Consider the following 27,119-nt stretch of genomic DNA (forward strand, 5'->3'; position numbering starts at 1 on the left):
GACATCTTGTTCATGGCATGACTTTCTTGATGAAGGAAATGACCCACGACTTACACGCAGGTGCGAGTCCATCATAGGTTGTGGACTGACCCATAGTCTGCAGATTGGCTATTTCAAGTAGCATTGCTATAGTTTGGTGACACTTTAAGAAAACATGGAAAACAGCAGAACATTCATTCAAAAATGACATTGAGCTACCTGGTATGTGCTAGATGCTGGGCAGTGGCAGGGAGGGAGATCTGAAAACGACTGAGACACGGTATCTACTCCTCTCGTATCTACTTCTACTAAAGTAACACTCTCATTGAGATCTTCCTCACCAATCTTACAGATTGGCATAATACCAAATTCATGGCGCCATGCTTGGGGGAATCCGGACAAAATTGCGAAAATCCTTTTCTGGGTATGTCAGCCTTGTTGCAGGGTGTTGGTCACTAAAATGTCCTTCTTCCTACAACAAGAGGTGCCGTGAGGTTGTATTTGTGAGACACCTCATTCATGATCTCCTTCTCCTCTTTTCCCTTTTGGCAGAACCATCATTAACCAGAGCCAGACTGATAACATTAGGGCTCCTGATACCAAGCCAAGCGTCAGCTTTATAACTGCACTGGGAAGATGACAATCTGATAGTGAGAAGAACAGACTGGTTTGAGAGTCCAAGCACCAGAGAATGTGTAGGAGACTCCAAACATGATTCTAGCTTCCATTAAGACAGGGAGAAGTTTATAAAACCTTGGAAAGGTCAAGAAGGCAGGGCAGATGGGAAGGTAGACTCTCTGAACATGTTCTCATTTGTCACCAGCTCAATTAGGAGGAGATACCCAAACGTAATCTGACCACTGCAGAACACAGGTGGACCAGGACTACCTGTGCCACTGACAGTCCACTTTCAATAAAGTGCCCCAAGATTGGACTCGCCGTTTTGGCAGTCATATAAAGAACTTGCTGTCATCTAAAACTCCCAGGTCTGTTTCCCACGAACTGCTGTTAAATCAAGTTTCCCCAATCCTGAACTTGTACACTGATTCTTTTCCCCTCTAAATACAGGACTTTATTAAATTTCATCTTGTTAGTTTCCAACCATTATTGCAGGGACATGTGCTCTCTTGCCTCCATGCTCCACTTCTCTCTTCTCTCTCTCTCTCGCCCTCCTTCTCATCTTCATTCTCCCTCCATCCCTCTATCCCTCTCTCCCCATTCTCTTTCTTTCTATCACCAAACTTATTTACACTCTCTCCTCCAGAAATCTGATCACATCATCGACATCTTCCAGATTAGCTAATGAAATGGTAAATAGGACCAAGTTAATGACAAAGACCAACTTGGAACCAGAGACTTCATTATCTCTTGCTTGGGTAACTGCAACACCAGGTCAGTGGCCATCCTGACTGGAATCAATTCTCTTTCAGACCAACTCTCCACACTCCTCCAGACGGAGCTTTCTAAAATACATAATTAATCATTCTTGCTTTAAAATCCTTCAGGCACTTCCCATTTTCCACAAAGCAAAGGCCAAATGCCTTGTCGTGTCCTCCAAGGTGCTCGTGATTGGTTCCCACCTGGCTCTCAGCCTCATGCTGGCCCCTCCTTCTAGGTCTACATTGGACGTCTGTGCCTTCTAGCCTAGAGCAGCTTCCCCTGCATGTCCAGCAAACTCACCACATCATTAAGGACTTGGTTCAACTATGACCATTTCTCCAAGGGGGAAATATTAATACACCATCTTGGTATTCCCATGGCACCCAACTTTGGTCTCTAGAACCTTATTTACCCCATTGTGGTGTAGTTATTTCCCACACTTTTTTTCTTTTTTAATGATATGCCCCTCTAAGAGCACAGTGCCTGGCACACAGAAGGCTCAATTTAATTTTCTTCAATGATTAGCTAAACTACCTTAGAGTTGAAATTAACCCATAAATCAATACCTATGAGGTATGGATAGACAGATGGATGCCTACTGAGTTTGAATCCTCCTAGACTACAAGTTTTCATTTTGTTTATGAGGATAAGGCTTTTAAATACCTCATGTAAATCCATATAAACTGTTTCTATAACACCTCTGATCATCTTTCCTAAAATTTCTAACCTTCAAAAGGCAAAAACAGCAGACTCTCTTTTCCACTATGATGGAAAATAGAACTGATAAAAATAACAAGAGCAGAGTGTAATGGAAAGAATTCTGATGGATCCAGAGAACCTGAATGAATGAATGAAAGCATATGGATAAGGGACTCGGTTTCGTCAAAGTAGCTATATGGTCTTAATTCAGTTACTTAGGTTCTTTCACCTTTAGTTTTTTCATGTATAAAATAGATTTTTAAACTAAATAATCTCCAGGGTTACTTCTCGTTCTAAGAATTTAAAATTCTTTGACATCAAGTATCTATTTTGTGGGGTCTTGGGGTGAGCCAACTCTCAATATGGCAGAAATGACCTCCCTTGGGAGAGGGCTATATGGTTACTGGCAGAGAATTGTATTGCCAGGAAAGAAGAAGTCACCGTAAGTTGCCCCAGAGGACAGGAGTTGCTCTTGGTTTGTACCCCTAAGTATACAATGACATGCTTTAGCTCTCTATACCCCTAAGAGACAATAGACTAAAAATTGCCTCCTGCTACCAAAATGAAGCCAGATCCAGCACAGGAAAATTAGCTTCACCCTGTGGGTGTCCAGCTCCAATTATATAGTAGCTTCTAATTATAAAACATTATTATTCAGTTTAAGAAGAATGGCCATGAACTTCAGCCTCTCATTAAAATTAAGAGTTTATTTGCTTAAAGTTGCTTGTTTGGAAAAACTGCTAGTGATGGCTTTGTTTATACACACAACCGTGTATGAACGTGCAAAGGCACACACACAGGCAGAATGTTGCATTTAGAATCTGGCAGACATTTGAATTTTTAGGACGTAGTAGCAAGTATTTTGGGTGACATATTCATATTTAATTCAATGAACTGAAATTCATGCTTGCCAGTGAGAAAAGAAAAAAAAGGAAAAAAAAATGGGAATGAGTTAATCAGACATGAACAGCCCAAAGGCATAGAGCAGAGTGAGGAGAGTAGATGTATGAGGATACAGGGACTGATATGTGGAAATGATTCCATGCCAATATTGGAACGAATCTGTGGGGGTACCTAGAGGTCTCTCCTTTAGAGAGTGGATCCTCAGAGATCTATGTTTTCCACGACATTCTGCCCTAACATGGAGGGTGTGTTAGACAACCTCCCTGCCATGGGACAGATGGGAGCTGAGACAGGACTGCCGATGGTCTGGGAGCAGTCATCCCCCTCCGCATCACTCGCTGGTGGACATTTCTATCAGTGCAGGTCAGCAGACAATTAACAACTAAAACAGTGAGCTTGAGCCTCTGCAGGGGGTTTTTAGACTCAAACCTCTCATTGGGAGACAAGCAAATGCAATCAGAATTAAACTATAAGAGCACAGCATAAGCCCCTTCCTTTCCTTCCTAGTTGGCTAAGTCTGCATGTCACAGTGATGCAGAAAAAGTTCATTCTGGAGGAGGCACTGGTCTATCTTTCTGAGCCAATCCACAGCTCTCTGGCATCACGGGGAGCCCTGTCCAAACCGTGATTTACCCAGGGCAGCTCTCCCCAGGTCAAATTTCAGTGTCAGCTCTGCAGGAAGCCGCCACAATCATTTTCCGGCCACTAATGATAAAATCTGCTAAGTGGGAGAAGGAGTGGTGAGGATTGCAGTAGAGTAATAAAAAAACAAATGAACCAGTTGCAGTAGAGTAATAAAAAAACAAATGAACCAGGGTTTTCTAGAATGGATCACCAGTAGGAAATTAGGTGTAATTCTCCTCTCTCCCAGGCGCGTAGTTGACTGAGAACAGGGAGCTACAGCTGGACGCTCAGGAAAGCAGCAGCTGTGGTGTGTTTCTCCACTCACAGAAGGAACCAGTATGGTGCATTTTGGTTTTTTTAGAAAATAAGATATGCGCAATGCAGCAAATTCAACAAGAATCTTGAATTCAGGATTTCTAGCAGTAGTAGCAGGAGCTCAGATTTTTTTTAATTTGCATAATCCAGAGGTCCCAGATCTCTGAATTTTATTCTAAAATTCACAGTTGCTGAATCAACAAAGAATGGTTCGTATCAGTAACACCACCTTCTCCAAAAAACACTTGTTTCTGAAATTCCAAGTTTATGGGGCTTGGCAGGATTGGGGAATGGGGGCTGGGAGGTGTGTTATGCTTTATTCTGTTACTATGTGTATTCTTAGTTTGATTAAAAACAGTGTGCTCACCTGATACCCAGGCAACAGTGTTTCTGAGCTAAAGAGCTTGTAACACACATACATACATAAACATCTTCTTTATCATATAAACTGAACGTTAAATAATTCTAAAATAGATTTATTACACAGCTAAATACTGCCCCAAAGACTGTTACTGAGCTTATAATGATTGACAACAGTGTAGCACAGTGAAGTATAAGAACGAATGATTGTTCTGTGCATACATGTGTTAGTCTACATGAGCACATACAAAAACTATGCATTTGATATCTGGCTCACATTTGAATTTTTAGGACACCATAGGTAGTCTTTTGATTGTATATTCATGAGCGATGCATTCATATTTAATGAATGAAACAAAAACGGCCTTTTGCTAGTCAGCAAAATAAAATGATGAAATGAGAATGAGTTAATTCGGAGATGAATAGCCAAACAACCTGGCAGAACTAGGTGGATGAAAGAGTATAGTAGAGTAGTGAGAAAAACATTCCATTTCAATGATAGAACAAATCCACGATTAAATGTGGTATTAAATTTGGTTATTTGTAGATAATTTTTTTGTCATTCCTTAATCTTCTTAAACTTCTTTTTTTTTTGGTGAGGAAGATTGGTCCTGAGCTAACATCTGCCAATCCTCCTCCTTTTGCTGAGGAAGACAGGCCCTGGGCTAACATCCATGCGCATCTTCCTCCACTTTATATGGGACGCCGCCACAGCATGGCTTGACAACTAGTGCGTCGGTGCGCGCTTGGGATCTGAACCGGCGAACCCTGGGCCGCGGCAGCAGAGGGCGTGCACTTAACCACTTGGGCCACGGGGCTGGCCCCAATCTTATTAAACTTTTTCGTTACATATTTCCATATCAGATGACATCTTAGTTTCATTTATGCTTATTGGGTCATGGAGGTTTCTTTGGTTATTATTTTAGTACATAAAGTATTTTTTGTCTTTCTTCCTCCCAAATGGAAATCAGACAACAGTCACTTTGTGACACTTGAATTTCCTGACTCTTAAGAGAAAGGACCTCTAGCAGAATGTTAATCCACTTTAAATCCATCTTTATAAGCTGAACAACTAGAGTCATTACAAAATAAGTCTTATTTTTTAATGTCATACTTGTCACACATTATTTTCTATCCTTTTTAATGTAAATATGATTCTCAAGTATTTTATATCTATATACACACACACACACATATATGAAACGATTTGTGTTTCTTTGCCTATCAATCATAGAATTGTGTGCCTTGGATGGCTTAAAAAAATAAAGTGTGTGCCTCCTCAAGAACTCTTTCACAATTTCTTAATTCCTTTAAGCCTTTCTTCGTGAAAGTAAGGCACCGTGTGGCTAAGGCTAGGCTTATGAAGACTTCTAGGTAATACGCCTCTTCAAATAACCTAGAAAGAAACGGCTCTTAAGATCTTAAGTTATATGTATTTTTGAATATTAAGATTTTAACTCACATAAAACTATTAAGTATTCCATCTTTTTACCAGGAATACTCAACAAATTTTTAATTACTATTACAACTGCTTCAAAATCTCACTGAGGGGGCCGGCCCCGTGGCTTGGCGGTTAAGTGCACGCACTCCGCTACTGGCGGCCCGGGTTCCGATCCCGGGCGCGCACCGACGCACCGCTTCTCCGGCCATGCTGAGGCCGCGTCCCACATGCGGCAACTAGAAGGATGTGCAACTATGATGTACAACTATCTACTGGGGGGCTTTGGGGAAAAAAAAAGGAGGAGGATTGGCAATCGAAGTTAGCTCAGAGCCGGTCTTCCTCAGCAAAAAAGAGGAGGATTAGCACTGATGTTAGTTCAGGGCTGATCTTCCTCACAAAAAAAAAAAAAAAAAGAAGAAAAAAAGAAAGGAGAGGGAAATAAGAAAAAAAAAAAACCTCACTGAGAATCTATTATATGTGATCTAGATGGCTAACCTAGATACCATAGTAACAACTTAAACAGTTTTCATAATATGGCAATCAGAAATGAGACTTCTCATTATTTTTTAATCCATGTAATCGTAAGCCTCTAATTTTCTTTCTAAATTGGAATGTTAGGTTTCTTTGTCCTGCTCACAAAGCACATGGAAGAATTTGTTTTGATATAGAGTAACTAAGCCAACACTGTTTCTACTATGAAATATGAATTTCCCCCAAAACAGTTTCATTTCAAAATATGAGACAACAGGTCACAGTCCCTAAATTTCAAGTAGTTAAGTCTAAAGGCTGAACAAAGGCTCTCAAAATACAATCTCAGGATCTATAGTATTTAATTCTCTTAGAAGCTAATATCTCTAAGTATTTTATTGTGGATGATAAGTAAGTAGTGACAGGTCTTTGGCTCAATAAACTGCAGTAACTAAAATGATCTGTTTTAGATGTATTAATGCCACTTTTAAAGATGACCACATTTACTGCTCTGACCCAGTGTGAAATAAACAGGGGTATTTTCCAGCATCTTTTTGTTTTTTCCAGAATAAATTTGCTGAACCTTTGGTTCTCATCCCTCCCCAATTCACCTGTAAAGCTAATGCTTGTCTGAACTGAAAAATACACTTAAGAGTCGGCCTAGACAATCACCCCAAACCTTCAAGAAGGATGTGTAAATTGCATAAATTGCATTTTAAATATGGTCATCACACTTATTAAATTTAAATATTTAAATTTAGAAAGAAACACATATTCTCTTCTGGCATTTGAATTTCTGATTTTATTCCTTTTCTGATTTTTCGAAATGGGAGCCCTTCTTGTCTTTGGTCCATCCTATTACACAGTGATTTCTCTTAACAGCTGATCTTTTTAATGAGGTGTTCTTATACACAGCTGTTTCCTTGGCGTGTTGTGTTAATATACTCACATATGTTACAGTTATATTCAGTGTATACTGCAGTCAGACTTCTGCACCCTAAACTGAGACCCTTCCACTGGTCAATGAGGGGGTCCTTCTGCTTTATGATTCTCAACCACAGCAACAAAAACAATCGTCAAAAAGTCTTGGGTAGGATTACAAAAAAACAGAGAAAAAGACAACTGTTCAAGACAGGTGAGAAACACAGTAAGAAGGGTCCTGAAGTGGGGCTTCCATGAGAGTGCACCCATGACATCTGATTTATTAATTTTAAAAAGAACATACCAAAAAAAAAAAAAAGAACGTGAGGCTTCCTGCTTCGGTAGAACCTGTTTTGATATTGCGGAAATTAAAAAAAATCACAGATTATTTCTGCAGTGAGCTGAGACCTCCAGAGAATGCCAAGAACACCCAGACTCTAAGTCACGGGGCGGCAGAGAAGACTTGCAGGCGGCCAGCGCCGCGCGAACGCTTACCTGGACCGAGCCTCGGCGGGGAACGGCGAGTCCCCAGCGGCGCGGCTCGGGGAGGCGGGCTGCCGCGGCGAGGACAGGGACGCGCCACGCACTTGCTTGGGGGACCGTGGCACGTCACTGACGGAGGCGTCTGGCCCGGGGCACGGGAAGCACGGGGAGGTCTCCGCCGCGGCGGCGCTCTGCCCCTGAGCGCGTCGCTGGTTCTCCACGCCGAGCGGCACCTCGGCGTCGGCCACGCCGTCGCTCCCGCGGGCCGCGCAGCCCCTGCACTCCGCCGCGCCCGCCCTGAGCCCCGCGCCCTCGGGCCTGGAGCAGAGAGAACTCGGCTCCTTGCTCCACTCGGCCTGGCGGTCGCTTTTTCCTCCCCTTTTCTCCACAGCATCAGGGTCCTTCCTGGACTTGATGTATCGAGATGTTGATTCGGAGTCGGCTTCAGAATCCAGACTTAGCCCATATTTTTCCGCCAACTGCCTTCTCCTCTCCGCCTTGTACCTGGCGATCCTTTCGGCTTTGGACTCCAGACTCTGTGTGTCCATGATCCCTGAACTGTAAGATGAGTCACCATGGACGCCTGAGGTTTCTGTGTAGAGTTTAGATCGAGTCGGCTTCTCTACCGAAGAATCAGAAGTTTCTTCCTCTTCATTTGATCGGCCTACAAGAAGAGCACACAGATAATACACACAGATGTCAAGACACACATTTACTCCACTCTGTTCTGTACACAATACACACGTGAGCGCCCACGCTGTGAAGGACCGATTTCTCACACAGGAGTAGTTAGCTAAGATGATTTACCTGGGATGCTGACGAACTCGGAGATCTGCCCTGAAACACGGGAAGGCTGTGAATGTTCCACCAGCTCCACAAACCACCTAAAGCATGGCCGCCACTAAAGCCCAGCTCCTCCCTCCTGAGAGCTCTTCAGTCCTTGCTTAGTGCTTATTTCCCTTGGTTATGTACTTTTTTGTTTTTGAGTTTAATATTTCATGTGTGAGGCCAGAGGACGAGTTCAGAGTCCTCTAGAAAAGATAACAGATATTTGAACTGCTGTAATTTGACAAGTGACGGACTGTGGTTCCACAGGATCTGATAGTAACCATAACGATAATGGCTCATATCAATATTCACCAGGTTGATGTTGAGTTAGGTTTTTTTTTTAACAGAAGTGGCTTTTTCCAATTATAGTACACATGTTTGATGTAGCAAATGTCTACCATGAAAACATAGGAAGGTAAAACCCCAAATCACCAATAACCACTAATCTATAATAATCAATAATAAGTTGATAATTTGTCAAACATTTCTATATATTCCTTCTAGTCTTTTACATATTTGATTTCTTCTTTATTTCTATATAAAATAATTCATGTTTTATATAACCTTAATGTTCTATATAAAACATTTTCCTATATTTGAAAATCTCATTTTGAAGACATCATTTTTTAAGGCTTTATAATATTCTATCCAATAGGCATTCTATAATTAATTTAACCCTTCTCATATTACTGGGCATTTAAGTTGTTTCTAACCTTTAATCAGTCTGATTTTCTGATTATCACAATAGATAGACTGGTAAAAGTCAAATTGCTTTATCAAAGGGTACATCATTTTAAGACACTTGATAGACTGTCAAATTAATTTCTATAAAGTCTAGATTGATTTACACTTGCAATTTGCAATATATGCTCTCTTACAAACCTTGAGTGTTAATTTTAAAAATTTCCTTTGCATACTATAAAAACAGAATATATGCATTTTCCAATTATTTATTAGTCATTTGTATTATCTTTTTCTTCTCTAGAATACCTGGTCGGGCTTAATGATCTATACTCTATTGATTCAAGTGTGATTTTTATCGGTTTGTGTAAACTTTTATAGGAATATGAGCCTTCATCTTATTCATGTTTTCAAATTTGTTTGTTTAATTTTTTGTGAAGTCTATGTATAAGATTGTCTTTGGAGTATAGATGTTAATTGTTATGTAGTGAAGTCAACTGACCTGGCCATGTGTGATTTCTACAGCTGTTTCTGTGTTTTGAAAGTCCTTTTCCATTCAACTTGGATTAGATATTCATCTACATTTTCATGCTTTTAATTATTTTCTTAAAATTAATCATGTGATTCATTGGAATGTATTTTAGTGCTTAGTGTGAAGTGAGAAGAGGACCATATCCCCTCCCCCACCCCACTATACCCCATTTTCCCAATACCATTTTATTGAGTAATTCTTCCTTTTGTCACTAACATGTGATGCTTATATTATCATATAATACATAGATTAACATTTTATAGACACTAGGTTTTATTTCTGGCTATACATTTGGGTTCTCTGTCTATTCTTGATTCTTTATGTACATAATTTTTAAAAATCTTAGTTCTCTAGTTTTCTGGTCATAGAAGATCAGAAACTGTAAAGACAAGCAAACTGATCACATCATGAAGTGAGAGCAACAGCCCTCTCTGAGGAAGAAACTAGAAAACACTGGCTATAAAAAGCAACAGCACGGAGCCACAGGGGGTGAAAAGAACAGCTCTGTATGCATCATCCTCTCTCAAGGTCAAGTTGAATATCTGATGCCCCTAATAAGACTGAGTAATCAAGGCAAAGCTAGGTCATGTTTGACATGCTCTTTGATATGAAATAAATATGCAATACATTTAAAATTGCATAAATAGAATGTTTGTTGCATAAACACGTAGAGTAAGAACCCTAATCACTCGAGGTCCAGCTATACATTTAACGCTCCCTGCTGAGAGCAGCCGTGCCCTGTGCTGGGCACCTGGGCATTCTGTTTAAACGTGTCTCATTCAGTCCTTTACCAAACAAACTTTTACTGAGGTTCTCCCACAGCAAATCCGATGCTGGGGCCCTGAGGGTGGGAAGAGAAAGACACACACAGTTCCTGCCCTTGAGGGGTCCCAGGCTAGAGGAAGAAATGACTGGTCATCAATTACCCAACAGTGTGCCAACGGCTGTTGGTATTTTTTACTGCTGTGACACCTGAGGACCACGCCTGTGAGGCAGGGCGGAGCTGACATATGTGTTGTTGCTGTTTTTAACAAACACACATATTTAGTAAATAATTGCATCTACACAATTCACTTCTGTGGAATATCCCATTTTCCAACACTAATAAAAAAGGCTATGTGGAACATCTCGGGCAGCCTGCTTGCTGATGGGCCAGGAGGCGTGCACACTCACCGATGTGGGGGCTGGCGGGGTCTGTGGCTCGCATGTACCGGGGCGTGTCTTCCTCCAGCAGGCGATGAGTCACGAGCCCTGTGCAGCTCTGCAAGAGGATGGGCTGGGTGTCGGTTTCAATCCCTTCTAAGCGCCTGGCAATTCTCTCTTTTCTGTGCAAGACACCAAAAAGGGCATAATGAGCAACGAAAATCAATTCCAAGGGAAAACTGAATACTGGATTGCCAAGCTCATCTACTTCCTAATTATGTACAATAAATATCTTACCTTTTCATTTCTAAAAATTCTTTCCTCTTTGGTTCAAAGATTTTTCTTAATTCTGCAACTAAAATAAAACCAAAAAGAATAAAAAGATAGTCTAGGATTTAGTAGTCATGCATTCATTTTATTCATTCATGCAACATACATTTATTGAACTCATATTTCTGTTCTTGGCTCCCATGCAAATGTGAGATACAAAACTGACACAGTTCCTGTTTTCATGGAGATTGTCTTCTAGGGGGAGAGGCAGAGGCCAAATGAGAAGCGTGTACACACACACACACACACACACACACACACACACACATCACAGGTTGGGCTAAGAACTAAAACCATGAGAGTAAGAGATGTAGTAATAGCAGCGAGTTCTGTTTCATCCAGGGAGTCAGAGGAGGCCTGAACAGAAAGATCTTTCTAGCAAGCGGAAATCTCAATATCTGTTTTTAACTGTTATTAGGTTTAAAAAAGTATTTTAAGCTCTTCATCATGGGAAACATCACACATTTGAAGAAGTAGAGACTAGTACTACGAACCCCTCCGCGCTCATCAGTAAGCTACAGCAAGCATGACTCACAACACTCCTGTTTCATAACCTGTAAATACCTATAACTACCTGATGGTTTCCAGCGGTACCTAAAGCAGCATCCCCAGTTCACTACAGTTTAGACTAACACAGTTCCCAAGCCTCCCCTTACAAGCCTTCACTAGAGGAAAATGTTAATTATTGTTTCTTTGCTACAATTTAGGTGAATGATGGATAAAGTAATTACCCCAATTCTGGCAACACTGGATGAGCAGACAAATGTTGTGCTGAGGTTGGGAGGGTCTCATGTGTACTGACTACAAAGATATTCCTAAGATGCCAAATAGTGGTTTCTTTGGAGAAATGGCTCAATTTGGTGGAGAATAAAGGTCTCTCTTCCGGCCTCCCCCTCAATCATGTGACTTCACAAGGGCTCATCTGAGTGTTTCCTATTGAGGACCCAGGAATGGGCGGGAGAGGAGTCTCGGATAGCCCCAGGGCCCAGGAAAATTTTGAAAGGCTGAGTCAAAGAAGAAACTCAAAGGAGGGGGTATGAATACATGGAATTTAATTTCCAGTGCTTCCATTTGCATTCTATTTTTTCGAAGTAGTCATTTTTAGTAATGAGTCAAAATCACACACATATACACATGACTTTTATATTGTCCTTTGTGTTCAAAGACACAAATCGTGTATTTGTTATTTATTTATATAGTTTTTTAAATGATAGCCACTTTAATATTTTAGTTGGCTTGACTTTTTTAAAGATAGTTGGCTTCATAAAAAAGTCTCTCTCTCAGTTAGCCTTCCCAGGAACCAGAGGAGCTGGAGGCAGAGGTGTGCTTGCTCTGCAATGTGAATTATGTTCCTATTTGGAAGAAAAGGGTATAACGATAATGGCGCATCCTGTGTGCTACCTTTTGAGGAAGCTCAGCCAATAATAGCTTCCCATTTAGCAAATTAGCTCTAGTGAGATTATGGTGATAAAAATGTAATGGCTGGTAGTACATATTTTGAAAACATTTTGAAGGATGGTATAAACCAAAGAGTTTCAATTAATTATTTAAACCCCAAAGAAGAGAATAGGGCCCTATTTTTCATAAGACTGCTCAAGAAGCTATTGAAATCAAATTCCAAGTGCTCTGAAATGTAGGTCTTAAACGCATGCTTCAAACCCCTACCTGAGAAATAGACTATATTATTAGGGTACTTAGTGGCATAATGAGCCTTTTCTCCTCCAAAATTATTCCAAGTAGGTATGCTGAGGTCTGAATGTTTATGTCCCCCCAAAATTCCTAAGTTGCAATCCTAACCCCTAATGTGATGTATCAGGAGGTGGGACGTTTGAGAGGTATTTCGGCTCCACTCTCATGGCTGGGATTAGTGTCCTTACGAAAGAGGCCCCACAGAGCTCTCTGGGCCCTTCCTCCACGTGATGATATGATGGGAAGACGGCAGCGTGCAACTGCAAGAGCTTCCTCACCAGGACCTCACCATGCTGGCACTCTAATCTCAGACTTCCAGCCTCCAGAGCTGTGAGCAATACATTTCTGTTGTTTATAAGCCACTCAATCTACGGTACTTTGTTACAGCAGTTCAAACAGATGAAGACAGAGTATATGTCAAAATATTAACGTAACACACACAGAGTGGCATATAACTTCCATTGGGAAAAGTTAAGATATACTTTTTTTGTCCTAATTTGAGACTGAAAATCTCCTTGCATTTCATTAAATTTTTAATTTTTAAAATTTTCTATAAAAATTATGTAACTAAAGATATTGAAAAAAGTTCTAGCAGTACAGTGAAAAAGCTAAGCAACAAGTTGCTTCCTGACATTCTTTTTTCCCATATTCTAGAAGGAAAGATCAACTAATTGGGAGACTATGCAAATGTCCCACCCACAACACAACTGTCCTTTCCTACTGCCATTACCGCTCTGCTTAAATATTCCATGAGGACTAAGATAATACAAGAATGGGGCAGGCTGATGGTCAGAATAGTTGTTCATCACAGAAACTGAACCCCCAGAAGCCTGGGACAGGGAGAAGAAAGAGAAGGACAGGGCAGGCAATCCAAGTTATCCCACTGTCCATGGTGATCTCTGTCCCTTTCTGGACAGAATAGGGTGGGCAGCCACCAGTGAACACTGTCATCTGATCGCCATGCACTGCTGGATATAAGAAGTCTCAAGATAGCATTGAGCAGGCACCCAGGTGCCCCTCTTCAGTGTCACCGACACAGAATGCTGGCTCTGGAAGAGATCACAGATCACCATGAGGGCACTAACGGCCTTCTGAGTGGGAAATGTCTTTGTGGTGAGCCCGCACTGCAGGATGTTGAGTATCCTGGATTCTCCTACTCAATGCCAAATCATCCCCAGTTGCTATGACACAAAGATGCTCCCATATGATTCCAAAGTACCCCCCTAGGGATGGTACTGTCCTGGCCTGAGAACCATTGAACTCAGTACAAAGATTTCAAATAAGGCAGCCTGTCCCCTAGACACCCATGTTCTAGGTTACACCAAAGACAGACACCACTAGCCCATCGCTGCAGTCTTCAGTCAAGCTCAGATTCAAACGCAAAACTATTCCAAGCCTATAATCTTATAGTCCTTTCTGATCATTTACTGAGGAATGAAATGAGGTCATGTATCAAACTAAATGTATCGGTGAGCTTATTAATTCGTAGTGGAAATCTATAATGAAACTTTTAGGAAAATAAAAACTCCCTCCAGGAAATAAATTACCACTCGGTCTATTCTTTCTAATAAATATATTTTTAATTACCAAGATTTGCTTCATTCCTATAGACATGAGATTATAGGGGGAAAGAAATGATGTGGAAGACAAAAAGAAGTATCAAAGACACATCTTGAGTCTGGCTTCCTTTCCCCAAATTGATAGTTTAAAAGTAAAGTTAGTAAAACAAACATGTAATATAATTACTCTAGTATATCTATCCCATGGGAAAACACTTCCATTCTATGAAAGAGAATGATGTTTTATTTGAATTGCTGATGTGTGTGTAATTTTTTTGTTTCTTTCCAGGAAAAAACTTCATATGGGTACTTGTAATCCTAATCAGGCCCTCCAACTGAATTTTTGTCAGATTTATTATAAAGCACTGAAAAAAACCTAATCCTGAGAAATCTCGGAAGTCACCCCAGCTGCGGAATCTATGTTGTCACTCCATCGTTTCATTTATCGAGACTACAAACAGCTCCACCAGAGGTATCTTCTCACTGATGGTCTTGAATATAGTTTATTATTCTTTATGATCTACCAAGAAAAACTTTCTTTTCTTTAAAATTTTTATATAAATTCAGACTTATAGAAAAATTAAAAGACATCTTTCATAATATGTTAACATTTTACTCCATTTGGTTTATTTATTTATTTTATTTTTTGGTGAGGAAGATTGGCACTGAGCTAACATCTGTTGCCAATCTCCCTCCTTTCGCTTGAGGAAGATTGTTGCTGAGCTAACATCTGTGCCCGTCTTCCTCTATTTTATACATGGGACGCCACCACAGCATGGCTTGATAAGCAGTGTGTAGGTCCGCGCCCAGGATCCAAACCTGCAAACCCCGGGCTGCCAAAGCAGAGCTCGCAAATTTCACTACGCCACCCCAGGCTGGCCCCCATTTGATTAATGTTTACCTTTTTTCTCTCTATGTATGCATATTTATGTGTGTATACACATGCACACACATTTACATATAAACTTTTCTGAACCATCTAAGAGTAAGCTGCAGCAGGATGCCTCTTCATGGCTAAATTCTTCAGTGTATATTTCCTAAGAATAAGGAATAAGGATGTTCTTTAAAATTAGATTGGACAGCCATAATTCAATTGATTGTATGCCGTGTCATATGTGTATAATTCATAACTGGTCCAGATAATAGTAATACTAGTGATCCTACAATCCAGATATAAACAAGCACAGCTGATCTAACTTCTGTGGTAATATTTTCTACTTTGCTTTCAAGTACATGAAGACTTTTACACATACTAAATTATCCCTTATTATATACCTGCTATTTCAGTCTGCTGCCCATGTCTGAGCAATATGGATTCTATGAGTGTATTTCTTTAGTTATTTCTGATAGGAAATGGTTGGTTATTTTCCAAGCAAGGCAATTTAAGGAGATTTGACATCAGGGCTATAATACTTTATAAAGTTATTTAACTGCCTAATATACTTTGTAATAACATATAATACCAATACTCAGGGTAATTTGGGCTGCTAGGCACTTTTCTTGGGAAGCGTTTCTTCAAATAGCTCTGAAAAATAGGCTTTCTGGTAAAGTTATTGTTGAGTTCAGTCCTCCAAACCCGAGTACAGTAGAATCTTCCAAAGAAAGGTAAGTGGCAGGGGGGCTGCCAAGAAGACTTCTCTCCTCTCCTGCATGTGACAACCTAAGGGCAGCGGCCAGATCCAGAATATTCTGAATACTGATCTTAATTCCCACAGGAGTAATGCATTTAAACTTTTACACTTGGATGGCAGCCACTAATATAAAGACAAGCAGCTTATAAAATGACTAATTATAAAACTAGAGCAATAAGGAGGAGGGGTGATGGCTAAGAAGTGTGGGGTTTCTTTTCAGGATAATGGAAATGTTCTAAAATTGACTGTGGTGATGGATACACAACTCTGTGACTATACTAAAAGCCACTAAATTGTATACTTTAAATGGATGAATTGTATGGTATATGACTTATAGCTCAGTAAAGCTGTTTAAAAAAGTAGAGTAATATATTTAGTCCATTTCCTAATTCCTAAATGGAAAATCTATTTTAATATGATAATCTTTACATAGGTAAAGGTTTTTAATCCTTTGATTACCTGTTTGTGATACACTGTTAAAGGAAGTCCTTTAGAGAAACATCAATGATCATTTTAAAGCTGAATTTCACAGAAGTAAGAATCCCACACTAAATGAACTGACAGAAACTTCTGTAAACTTATAAACAAACATAAAACTCTATGCCATTAGAACAGTCATAATCAATGCCTATTTTTAACATTATATAGCAAAGAGCTGATAAAATCATTAACACATCTGTTAAGATGGAGAAATGAAAAGCTTGCCAGTAACACACAGGTCTTTCCAAACACGCCTGCCCAAATTCAGAAAGAGCAAAGATTATGAAATTAGACTATGGGGAATTTAGATGAAATTCAGGGAAGGGGGGCTCTGATACTTTTTCAGCATGTTTTAAAGATCTTGTTAATTTAGAAACATAAATCTGGTTAATACATAAATTTACCATCTTCGATTTGTGAAAATTATGTTTTAACCAGTAACACTGGTTAATAAGCTTATGTGTTTTTAAGTTTTGTTATATACAGAGTTACAAGTTGTTGAACATTAAGGAACCCAGCATCTCTTAATTTTTCTGATCCTAATATTGTCTATGGTATGATTTATCAAAAAAAGGAATTGGGGTAGAGACTGGAAGAGGGAAGCAACTTTTGCTATATAGAACTTTGCCCAACCAGTCAGATCTGCTAAGCTATTGCTAAAAATCAATTTGTTCATTCTTATACTTTGTTTTGATCATCTTCAAAGATTTTTTAAGTTTGGCTCAGATTTAATTGAGTTTCTTTGGCTTTCACAAAGAGTCTTCAAAATTGGAAGGACCCTTCCATTTCACACCTGGTCCACACACCCATCCAGGTGGGAACCCTCCACAGCATCTGCCCTACCCTTGAAGACATGGCCGTATGACCTTTCTTGAATACTAATGAGGAGAGCTGATGAGACTGCAATGCAGTCCATTTCACTCCTAGGTTCTAGAAACTCTCAGAATTTTCTTTCATATATTAAATCTCACCCACCTCCTTGTAATTCTACACATTCTTCTTATTTTTGGCCTCTAAGGCAACATAGAATAAGCCTACATTCCAGGTGACAGTTTTCTAAGTACTTGAAAATTGCAAAATGTCCCTATTTAAGTTTTCTCCACCAGGCCGAATCCCTGGGGTCCTTGAAATATCCATCCTTTTCAGACCCTGTCTAGGCATATCACCCATTCAACTCCTGGGGATGTATGCCAATTTGTCAGTGGGCCTTTTAAACTGGGTTTAGTTTCTATTAAAAGAATACTTTTTCTGGTCTAATTTCTTTTGGGCTTGATCTCATGGTTTTTTTTCTCTATCAGAGTAGGAAAAATAATCTGACCTTCCACCAAACCTGTTTCTTCTGAAGTGAGGGCGACACAGCTCATTCGAGATGACAACAGTTTGTGAGCTGGTACCACCCTGTGCTAGTGTTCCACTTGGTGGAAACAAGATCAGGCAATGTTCACATTATTTCACAGGCAAAACTAGGTGTGGTCGGCTGATAGATGCAAATATTTTACTGCACGAGCATCTTTACCAATGAAAATACTAATTCACCGACCATGTGAGTGCCTACTGGGGGAAGAAGAGAGATGATGAAGATACAATCTCCACTGGTAGCCCAAACTGTAGCCCAGTAGGGAGCTACAAGATAGTAAGTGTAAATGCTATAAATACTGGCGAGCATCAAGAGGCTGGAGGGTCGGGAAGGGGTGGGCGGAGAAGAAATGGGTGCATGAGCGGAACTCGCTGACCTTAGAGAAGATGAAGGTAGGGAAGTGATGAGGAAGTGATTCGGGGAACCTTCTCTCACCCTCCCCACCAGCCTCCAGTGAAAATGAGGGTGCTCAAAACGAGAGGGAAAGAACATGAAGAAAGGTGGGGATTACAAATACAAGGAGAGAGGGGCTTCAGTGGAGGTTAATTCTGGGATGAGGCGACAAAGGAGACTAGAAGCTGGAGGTTAGTGCGAGAGTCTCCTCAAAGAAAATCAGATAACACAAAACGTATGCCTCTGGACACTGCTCACCATTTAGAAGGAGTCTTACCTTTAGGAAGTGCAGTTAAAAGCTTAGCATCAATTTCTTTTTTGTGGTTAGCAAGTTGTTCTTTATCTTCAAGCAAGAATTCTTTCTGAAAGCTAAAAATTATTCCGTTAATAAAATGTTTAAGGTCAATTTAAACCAAGATATATAATGTTAAGTGCAAAAAAGCAGAAAATAAAAACTACGCTACTGCTATACATGGTTAAATATGTACATGTAGATTACAAGTAAAAAGTTTTATTTGGGGGAGTTAATTGGTAGCTTTTTGCATTTACTTACAGTTATGTTAACAATTTTTTTGTGCAACTAAATAATTACATCAGCATAGGCAGGGGGTGTGGCGTACGGCGGTCAAAACATCACTGAGCAAACTCGAATTAATCACTCAACCTTTCTGTGCTACAAGTTCTTCCTCAGAATCAGCAATTTGTCTAAATGATCTACATGCTTTCCCCCAGTGCTGAAATTAGGTTAAAGGAACAAATGCCTTCAAACAACCAAGAAATCAAAGCATGGTGAATAGGTCTACAAGGCACATGAAAACTGTCTTGAGAAAAAAAGGAGAAACAAAAGGGCAGAAGAATAAAGGAACTGAGCCCTCACTAGTATGTTTCTTCTATACTAAGCATATCCCAGGAATTACCTGAACTATCTTCACAAGACCCTAGGAGGTGTGAACTTCTCAGTGCTGTGCTGGTAAATGTTTAACACCTGGCTCCTTCCTCTTGACTGCCCCCTGCCCCCACAAGCACCTGCTTTGCAGTATTGGCTGATCGTGTAAATACTCCCACCATGGCCGATTTCAAGCTACCCACAGGACTCACTGAACTCAAAGTTGGAAGAGAGATGCATGCTTGCTCTCACAAGTCGGCGCCAGCACACCACTGGAACTATTACCATCCTCGGTGTACAGATTAGGAAACTGTTAAATGATTTGCCCAAGGACACATATTTGGCAAGAAGAGTACATGAAATTCAAATCTAGCTCCTTCTCCAACACTATGCACAGTTGCCCCAAGACTGCTGTACACACAATTCCGTGATCTTCCATGGGAACGTGCCTGGAGTTGGGCAAAACACACAGAGCTGCTGCGTCGCAGGAAGAAAACAAACCTAGGGAAACAGGAAACTAGTATTCCCTGATGATATGATCACCTCCAGAGAGGTGAACACCCAGCCTGAACACATTCAGTGCAAAGCTGACCTTCTCCACGTACTGCAGGAGGACATCTCCATAGAGGCCCAAGATGAGACTGAGGAAGGTGCTCTGCACACTATGTAAGTGGGACACATGAGTAATTTATATGCCACATATACAGGCATACCTCATCTTATTGTGCTTTGCTTCACTGTGCTTCACAGACACTGTGTTTTTTACAAATTGAAGGTTTGTGGCAAACCTTCATTGAGCAGGTCTACTGGCACCATTTTTCCAATAGCATTTGCTCACTTCATGTCTGTGTCACATTTTGGTAATTCTTGCAATATTTCAAACTTTTTCGTTATCATTATATTTGTTATGGTGATCTGTGATCAGTAATCTCTGATGTTACCACTGTATAATTATTTTGGGGTGCCACGAACCACGCCCATATAAGATAGTGAACTTGGGGCCAGCCCCCTGGCTTAGCGGTTAAGTGCGCGCGCTCCGCTACTGGTGGCCCGGGTTCGGATCCCAGGCGCGCACCGACGCACCGCTTCTCCGGCCATGCTGAGGCTGCGTCCCACATACAGCAACTAGAAGGATGTACAACTACGACATACAACTATCTACTGGGGCTTTGGGGGAAAAAAAGGAGGAGGATTGGGAACGCATGTTAGCTCAGAGCCGGTCTTCCTCAGCAAAAAAAGAGGAGGATTAGCATGGATGTTAGCTCAGGGCTGATCTTCCTCACAAAAAAAATAAATAAATAAGATAGTGAACTTAATTGATAAATGTTGTGTGTTCTGACAGCTCCACCAACCGGCTGTTCCTCCATCTCTCTCCCTCTCCTCTGGCCTCCCTACTCCCTCAGACACAACAATATTAAAATTATGCCAATTAATAATCTTACAATGGGTTCTAAGTGTTCAAGTGAAAGGAAGAGTCGCATATCTCTCACTTTAAATCAAAAGTTAGAAATGATTAAGCTTAGTAAGGAAGGCATGTAGAAAGCCAAGAGAGGCCGAAAGCTAGGCCTCTTGCATCAAACAGTTAGGCAAGTTGCGAATGCAAAGGAAAAGTTCTTGAAGGAAATTAAAAGTGCTGCTCCAGTGAAGACATGAAGGATGAAACAGCCGTACTGCTGATGTGGAGAAAGGTTTAGTGGTCTGGATAGAAGATCAAACCAACCACAACATTCCCTTAAGCCAAAGCCTAATCCAGAGCAAGGCCCTAACTCTCTTCAATTCTATAAAGGCTGAGAGAGTTGAGGAAGCTGCAGAAGAAAAGTCTGAAGCTAGCAGAGGTTATTTCACGAGGTTAAAGGAAAGAAGCCGTCTCCAAAACATAAAAGTGCAACGTGAAGCAGCGAGTGCTGATATAAAAGCTGCAGCAAGTTATCCAGAAGATCTAGCTAAAATAATTAAAGAAGGTGGCTACACTAAACAACAGATTTTCAATGTAGATGAAACAGCCTTCTATTGGAATAAGACCTAGGACTTTTATAGCTAGAGAGGAGAAGTCAGTGCCTGGCTTCAAAGCTTCAAAAGACAGGCTGACTCTTGTTAGGGGCTAATGCAGCTGGTGACTTGAAGTTGAAGCCAGTGCTCATTTTCAATTCTGAAAATCCTAGTGCCCTTAAGATTTATGCTAAATCTACTCTGCCTGTGCTCTGTAAATGCAACAACAAAGCCTGGATGACAGCACATCTGTTTACAACATGGTTTACTGATTATTTAAACCCACTGTTGAGACCTACTGCTCAGAAAAAAAGATTCCTTTCCAAATATCACTGCTCATTGTCAATGCACCTGATCACCTAAGAGCTCTGATGGAAATGTACAATGAGACTCATGTTGTTTTCATGTCTGCTAACACAACATCCATTCTGCAGCCCACGGATCAAGGAGTAATTTTGACTTTCAAGTCTCATTATTTAAAAAATACTTCTCGTAAGGATATAGCTGCCATAGATAGTGATTCCTCTGATGGATCTGGGCAAAGGAAATTGAAAACCTCCTGGAAAGGATTCACCATTCCAGATGACATTAAGAGCATTTGTGATTCACGGGAAGAGGTCAAAATATCAACCTTAACAGAAGTTTGGAAGAAGTTGAATCCAACTCTCACGGAAGACTTCGAGGGGATCAAGACTTCAGTGGAGGAAGTCACTGCAGATGTGGTGGAAACAGCAAGAGAACTAGAATAAGAAGTGGAGCCTGAGGATGTGACTGAATTGCTGCAATCTGTGGTAAAACTTTTAATGCATGAGGAGTTGCTTCTTATGGATGAGCAAAGAAAGTGGTTTCTTGAGATAGAATTTATTCTGGGTGAAGATGCTGCAAAGATTGTTGAAATGACAACAAAGGATTCAGAATATTACATAAGCTTAGTTGATAAAGCAGTGGCAGGGTTTAAGAGGATTGGCTCCAATTTTTTTTTTTTTTTTAAATTTTTATTTATTTATTTTTTCCCCCAAAGCCCCAGTAGATAGTTGTATGTCATAGCTGCACATCCTTCTAGTTGCTGTATGTGGGACGCGGCCTCAGCATGGCCGGAGAAGCGGTGCCTCGGTGTGCGCCCGGGATCCGAACCCAGGCCGCCAGTAGCGGAGCGCACGCACTTAACCGCTAAGCCACGGGGCCGGCCCAGGCTCCAATTTTGAAAGAAGTTCTACTGTGGGTAAAATGCTATCCAACAGCATCGCGTGCTACAGAGAAATCATTCGTCAAAGGAAGACTCAATCAATGCAGCAAACTTCATTGTTGTCTTATTTTAAGAAATTGCCACAGCCACCCCAGCCTTCAGCAATCACCACCCGGATCAGTCAGCAGCCATCAACATCGAGACAAGACTCTCCACCAGCAAAAAGATTATGACTTTCTAAAGGCTCAGATGATGATTAGCATTTTTTAGCAATCAAGTATTTTTTAACTAAGCTATGTACATTGTTTTTTAGACATAATTTGATTGCACACTTACTAGACTACAGTATAGTGTAAACATAACTTTTATATGCACTGGGAAATCAATGTTCACTGTACTGCAGTGGTCTGGAACCAAAGCCGCAATATTTCCGAGGTATGCCTGTAAATTAAATTTCAAGGAACTTCTACACATTCCAAAATATGGTACCCCATCCCATCTTCCCAGAACCAGGCTCATCTGAAATCTTACTTATTGCTTATAAATGCGGTATGGCTTATATTCATAAATATGAGTGCCATGTATTCACATTATTTAATAAAAAGACTCGAGAATAAGTAGTCTCTATAAACCACACTCCAGATGACTTAAAGATCCTAGGACACCTGCTTTGCTCAGAAACTTAGAATTAGCACTGACTTCTACACAGTGAATTGTTAACGCAGTGACAGTTCTTTTCAGTGTTTTATTCAGATGTATGATTTAGTATAAACCTAAAAAATTAAATAACCACAGAAACACACCCTACTTAAGGAACGGCATGCGATTTTAACTGATTATTTAACTGCTTGTTTACACATCTTGATGAAGTTCTTTACTTTCTTGGGAAAACCAAAATCTCAGGAAGAAGTTCTCCATTGAAGTGAATGACGCAATCCCTCACATACGCAGCTTCTCAGGCCGCTGACCTCAGGGCACAAATACTCTCTCATACGCTCAGAAATGAACACCTGCATGTTTCTGTGTTCCCCCTGTTCTCTGCTTATCAAAAAGCTCACTGAAGCCACTAATGAAGACTAAGAAACTACCTCCTAAACATTTTGCTGAACTCTTACAGAGTGGGGTTGACAAGTCATCCCCGACACCCTCTGGCTCCATACGTACTTACTTTCTTTCTTTTTTTTTTTTGAGGACGATTAGCCCTCAGCTAACATCTGTTGCCAATCCTCCTCTTTTTGCTGAGGGATATTGGCCCTGGGCTAACATCCGTGCCCATCTTCCTCTACTTTACATGGGACGTCACCACAGCATGGTCTGACAAGCAGTGCGTCGGTGCGCGCCCGGGATCCGAACCCGCGAACCCGGGGCCGCCAAAGCGGAGAACTTGAACTTAACCACTACACCAAAGGGCCGGCCCCTGCACTTACTTTCTTGAAACAAGGGACACATAGTGTCAGCGCTAATAAAAAGTACAGCCTTTTCATAATCAGTCAGAAACCAACGGAAAACCCACCTGCTCTTAGGAACATCTCTCATGCCTCTTAACGTGGTTTACTGTACATGCTGTTCCCACCACGTGAATTCTCTCTTCTCCAGCCTCCTTCCATCCTAGCTGAGTCCTGCTCCTGGTCTGAGCCTCATTTAAGGTCATTTCCTCAAGGAAGTACCCCTGACCCAGTGCCCGTCCCCCCTGGCACCGAATCTATCTCACGCACCTCTGTTATTTTCTCTCATGGCATCCTGTTTTCCTACTTGTAGAACACAGTATAAGTGTCTTAGATTTTTTTAAATTATTGATTTTTAAAAATCAATAAATATATGTTGAATGAATGAATGACCACAATAAAATACTTCTAACGTGAGCTACAACTCACTCTGATGTATTTTACGCGTACACTTCATACGCTGATGATGTGATGGGGCAAACAGCATTACAAACACTGAGAATAATCAGAAAGGCATGTATTTAAAAATATCAGTTATAAGCTTCCTTCCTCCCTCCCTCCCTTCTTTTCTGTCCTTCTTTAGAATAATATGTAATGGGGAAAATATCTCTCCTCGTTACGTTTGCTCACCTTGCATACACGTATGAAAATACTACTATATTTGCATCTGTTCATGAAGTATTCTATTTTCAAAGTCTCCATCTTCAAGGTCAGCTTTTGTTATTGGAACCCACACGGCTGTCTTTACATTTTGTTCTTGCTTCTATTGCCTCTCTCTCCTGCTCCCGCTAAATGACCATCCTTCTGAGGAAGCTATAGAACAAGGAGACTGGGGTGGACAGTGTCACAGAAGCTGTGACTGATGCAAGACCCCTCAAATCAATACAAAACCAGGTTTCGAAAAAAGTCTCCTCTCTTCCCTGGACTTGCTACCCCCACGGGAAATAGCCAGCAGTGAAAATGCAGGCAAGACCCCCTAGTAAAGAATTCTGCACCATTCGTGAATGAGTGACTCCTTCTGATCATCTATGGCTGATGAGACACTTACCAATACCCAAAAGAGCTCTAACACGGCCCTCCTCTCACTTTTCCAAGTCAGAGGCGCCAGAGCAGCATTACTGGGAGGGCCCATTCCTAACTGAGACCATTGGTAAGGCCAGAGCACCGAGCTCCAGGTGCTGGATGGTGCTCTTCCTCATCGCTCACCGTCTCTGGGATGAGGGGTTCCTGCCCAGACAACCTCTGCAGGTCCTGGTGGGTCTGCCACAGCTCAAGCAAAGGTATGATCCAATATTTCAATATGAAACCACCCCCCATATATAACTAAAGTAAATGCTACAGTCTTAATTTTTTTAATTATAATTTTAAAAGCTTCTAATATTAAGAAGCACCTTTTGTATTTTTTACCCAGCTATCTTCATTGCCTCTGAAATAGTGCTCACTCTTTACGACTAATTTTTTCATACTTCTCCCCTCTTCCCTCTGTTTCAATAATCTAAGAAGCAACTGCTCCCTGCTTCCATGATAATTTTTTTAATGTGTCCCATTAACCTACTTAAATGCTCTGAAGTAGGAACAAGGGGAAATTTTATTAAGGTGAGAGCAGGATATTCTGCAGTTGTTGCCTTCTATCTTTTATAAAATGTAGGATATACTGTTGCGCTGACCGTGCACCCACGCTGTGAAAGGCTCCCCTGCAATCTGTTCACTCTTCCACTGAAGTTTAAATTACAAGATATGGGAGGCGAAAATCCATTACCTCATATTTTCACCTCTGTTGTCTGGCTGACTAGATTTCTTTGAAGGAGGCAGGTTCTCATATCTTTTTACATTTTATACTTAGTACTGCGGGAAAGGAGCCATCATTTAAATAAGTACACATGAAATAATACCCACAATTTTAGAAGAGCTGTGTCCCTCTCAGTCCCTCTCCACTGAAGTGTCTGACCTTCACATATCACGCTTTTCTTATCTTCAAATAAGCAATGTCTGTCTCCCTTTCCTTTTCTTCCTTTTTCTTAGTCACTAATTAGCTCTATTACAGCTAAACCAATGTGCTAGGGACATACTGGGAACTAAGCTGCTATGGTCTGAATGCTTGTGTCCCCCCAAATTCATATGTTGAAATCCTAACCCTCAAAGGTGATGATATTAGGAGCTGGGGACTCTGGGAGGTGATTAGGTCATGAGAGTGGAGCCCTCATGAATGAGATTAATGCCCTTATAAAAGGACCCCAGAGAGCTCCCCAGCCCCTTCTGCCAATCGAGGACATAAGAAGTCAGTGGTCTGCAACCTGGGAGAGGGTCCCACCCGAACATGCTGCACCCTGATCTCAGATTTCCAGCCTCCAAAACTGTGAGAAATAAATTTCTACTGTTTAGAAGCCACCCAGTGTATGGTATTTTGTTATAGTAGCCTGAACAAACTATGACATAAGCCTTAGATTCTATTAAAAATACGGCAAAGATGAGAAATACAGGAGATTGTGTCAAGCACTAGAAAAGTAAGATTTCATGAGTCAAATAAGACAACCTTACTGATGATCCTGGCTCATTACTGCCCTAGTTTACCTGATACTAAGATGTGGATGGAATTCACAATGCTTTATCCCATCTCGTGTGTTCACAAGATCAATTCTGCCATTTTCAAATGCAGAGCCAGGCTTAGCCTGACGAGGACAGTGGTTAGACAACTGTTTATTCCAATGCTACTGAAATGCAAACACTTTTTAGTAAAGAAACAATGTCATACATAATACATTAGGAACAAGAGATCTGAGGGAAATGAGGGGTAGACGGGGGCTGGGCCTTTCTAGCATAGCACAGTGTAGGCTGAGATCTATACTTCCGTGTAAGGAACAATAACTGTGCCTCCACTTGAAAATCTCACAGTCTATTAGGGACAGTGATCTACTAAGCAGCCCCTGAGATATAGATATCTTGTCTGGCACCAACTTTAATTTTTACTTTCTCTTATATCAATGATGATATACCACAGAGTTTTAGCACATTAGGTAAATCAAATTAGTACCCAGAATATCTTGCAGCCAAGGGAACTGAAGTGTAGAAAGGTTGAGAGACCAGGCATCAAGAACTCACATGGACAGATGGGTGGATGGGTGGAGGGACAGAAGGAAGGAAAGAATGAAAGATGGAAGGAAGGATGGAAGGAAGGGCGAGAGGGAGGAGAAACAAGGCTAAATGCTTTCTTAAAAAATCAAAAGCTCCCTTACTTGATGAACAGACTGCAAAAGGATGTCCCATACTTAGAGGCAGGTATGAGAAAGAAAAGATGAGCCCTTTACAAGTATGCAATTACAGAGACACCAAACTCCCCTTCTGCAAATAGTTCCCATCAACCCCAGGAAATACAAAAAGAATCTTTGTTGGTTGAATGTACTGTTAAGTCAGCTTGCT

At 40.8% G+C, this 27,119-nt stretch overlaps 1 protein-coding gene across 9 annotated transcripts in view; it reads right to left on the bottom strand.

The window, feature by feature from the left end:
• Positions 1-27,119, bottom strand: part of SVIL (supervillin) — a 229,081-nt gene that overhangs the window by 75,145 nt on the left and 126,817 nt on the right. For all 9 annotated transcript variants that reach the window (XM_087420668.1, XM_087420666.1, XM_087420662.1 and 6 more), the window contains 4 exons: positions 18,474-18,565; positions 11,055-11,112; positions 10,788-10,939; positions 7,586-8,237 (listed from right to left, as the gene is read on the bottom strand). In XM_087420668.1, the coding sequence (XP_087276794.1) occupies positions 7,586-8,237; positions 10,788-10,939; positions 11,055-11,062 (812 nt within the window). In that variant the 5' untranslated portion in view covers positions 11,063-11,112; positions 18,474-18,565. The remainder of the gene's footprint in view (positions 1-7,585; positions 8,238-10,787; positions 10,940-11,054; positions 11,113-18,473; positions 18,566-27,119) is intronic.

Source organism: Ceratotherium simum, chromosome 32, assembly GCF_057802395.1.
Source record: "Ceratotherium simum simum isolate JZ-2026a chromosome 32, ASM5780239v1, whole genome shotgun sequence".
NCBI classification, from domain to species: domain Eukaryota; kingdom Metazoa; phylum Chordata; class Mammalia; order Perissodactyla; family Rhinocerotidae; genus Ceratotherium; species Ceratotherium simum.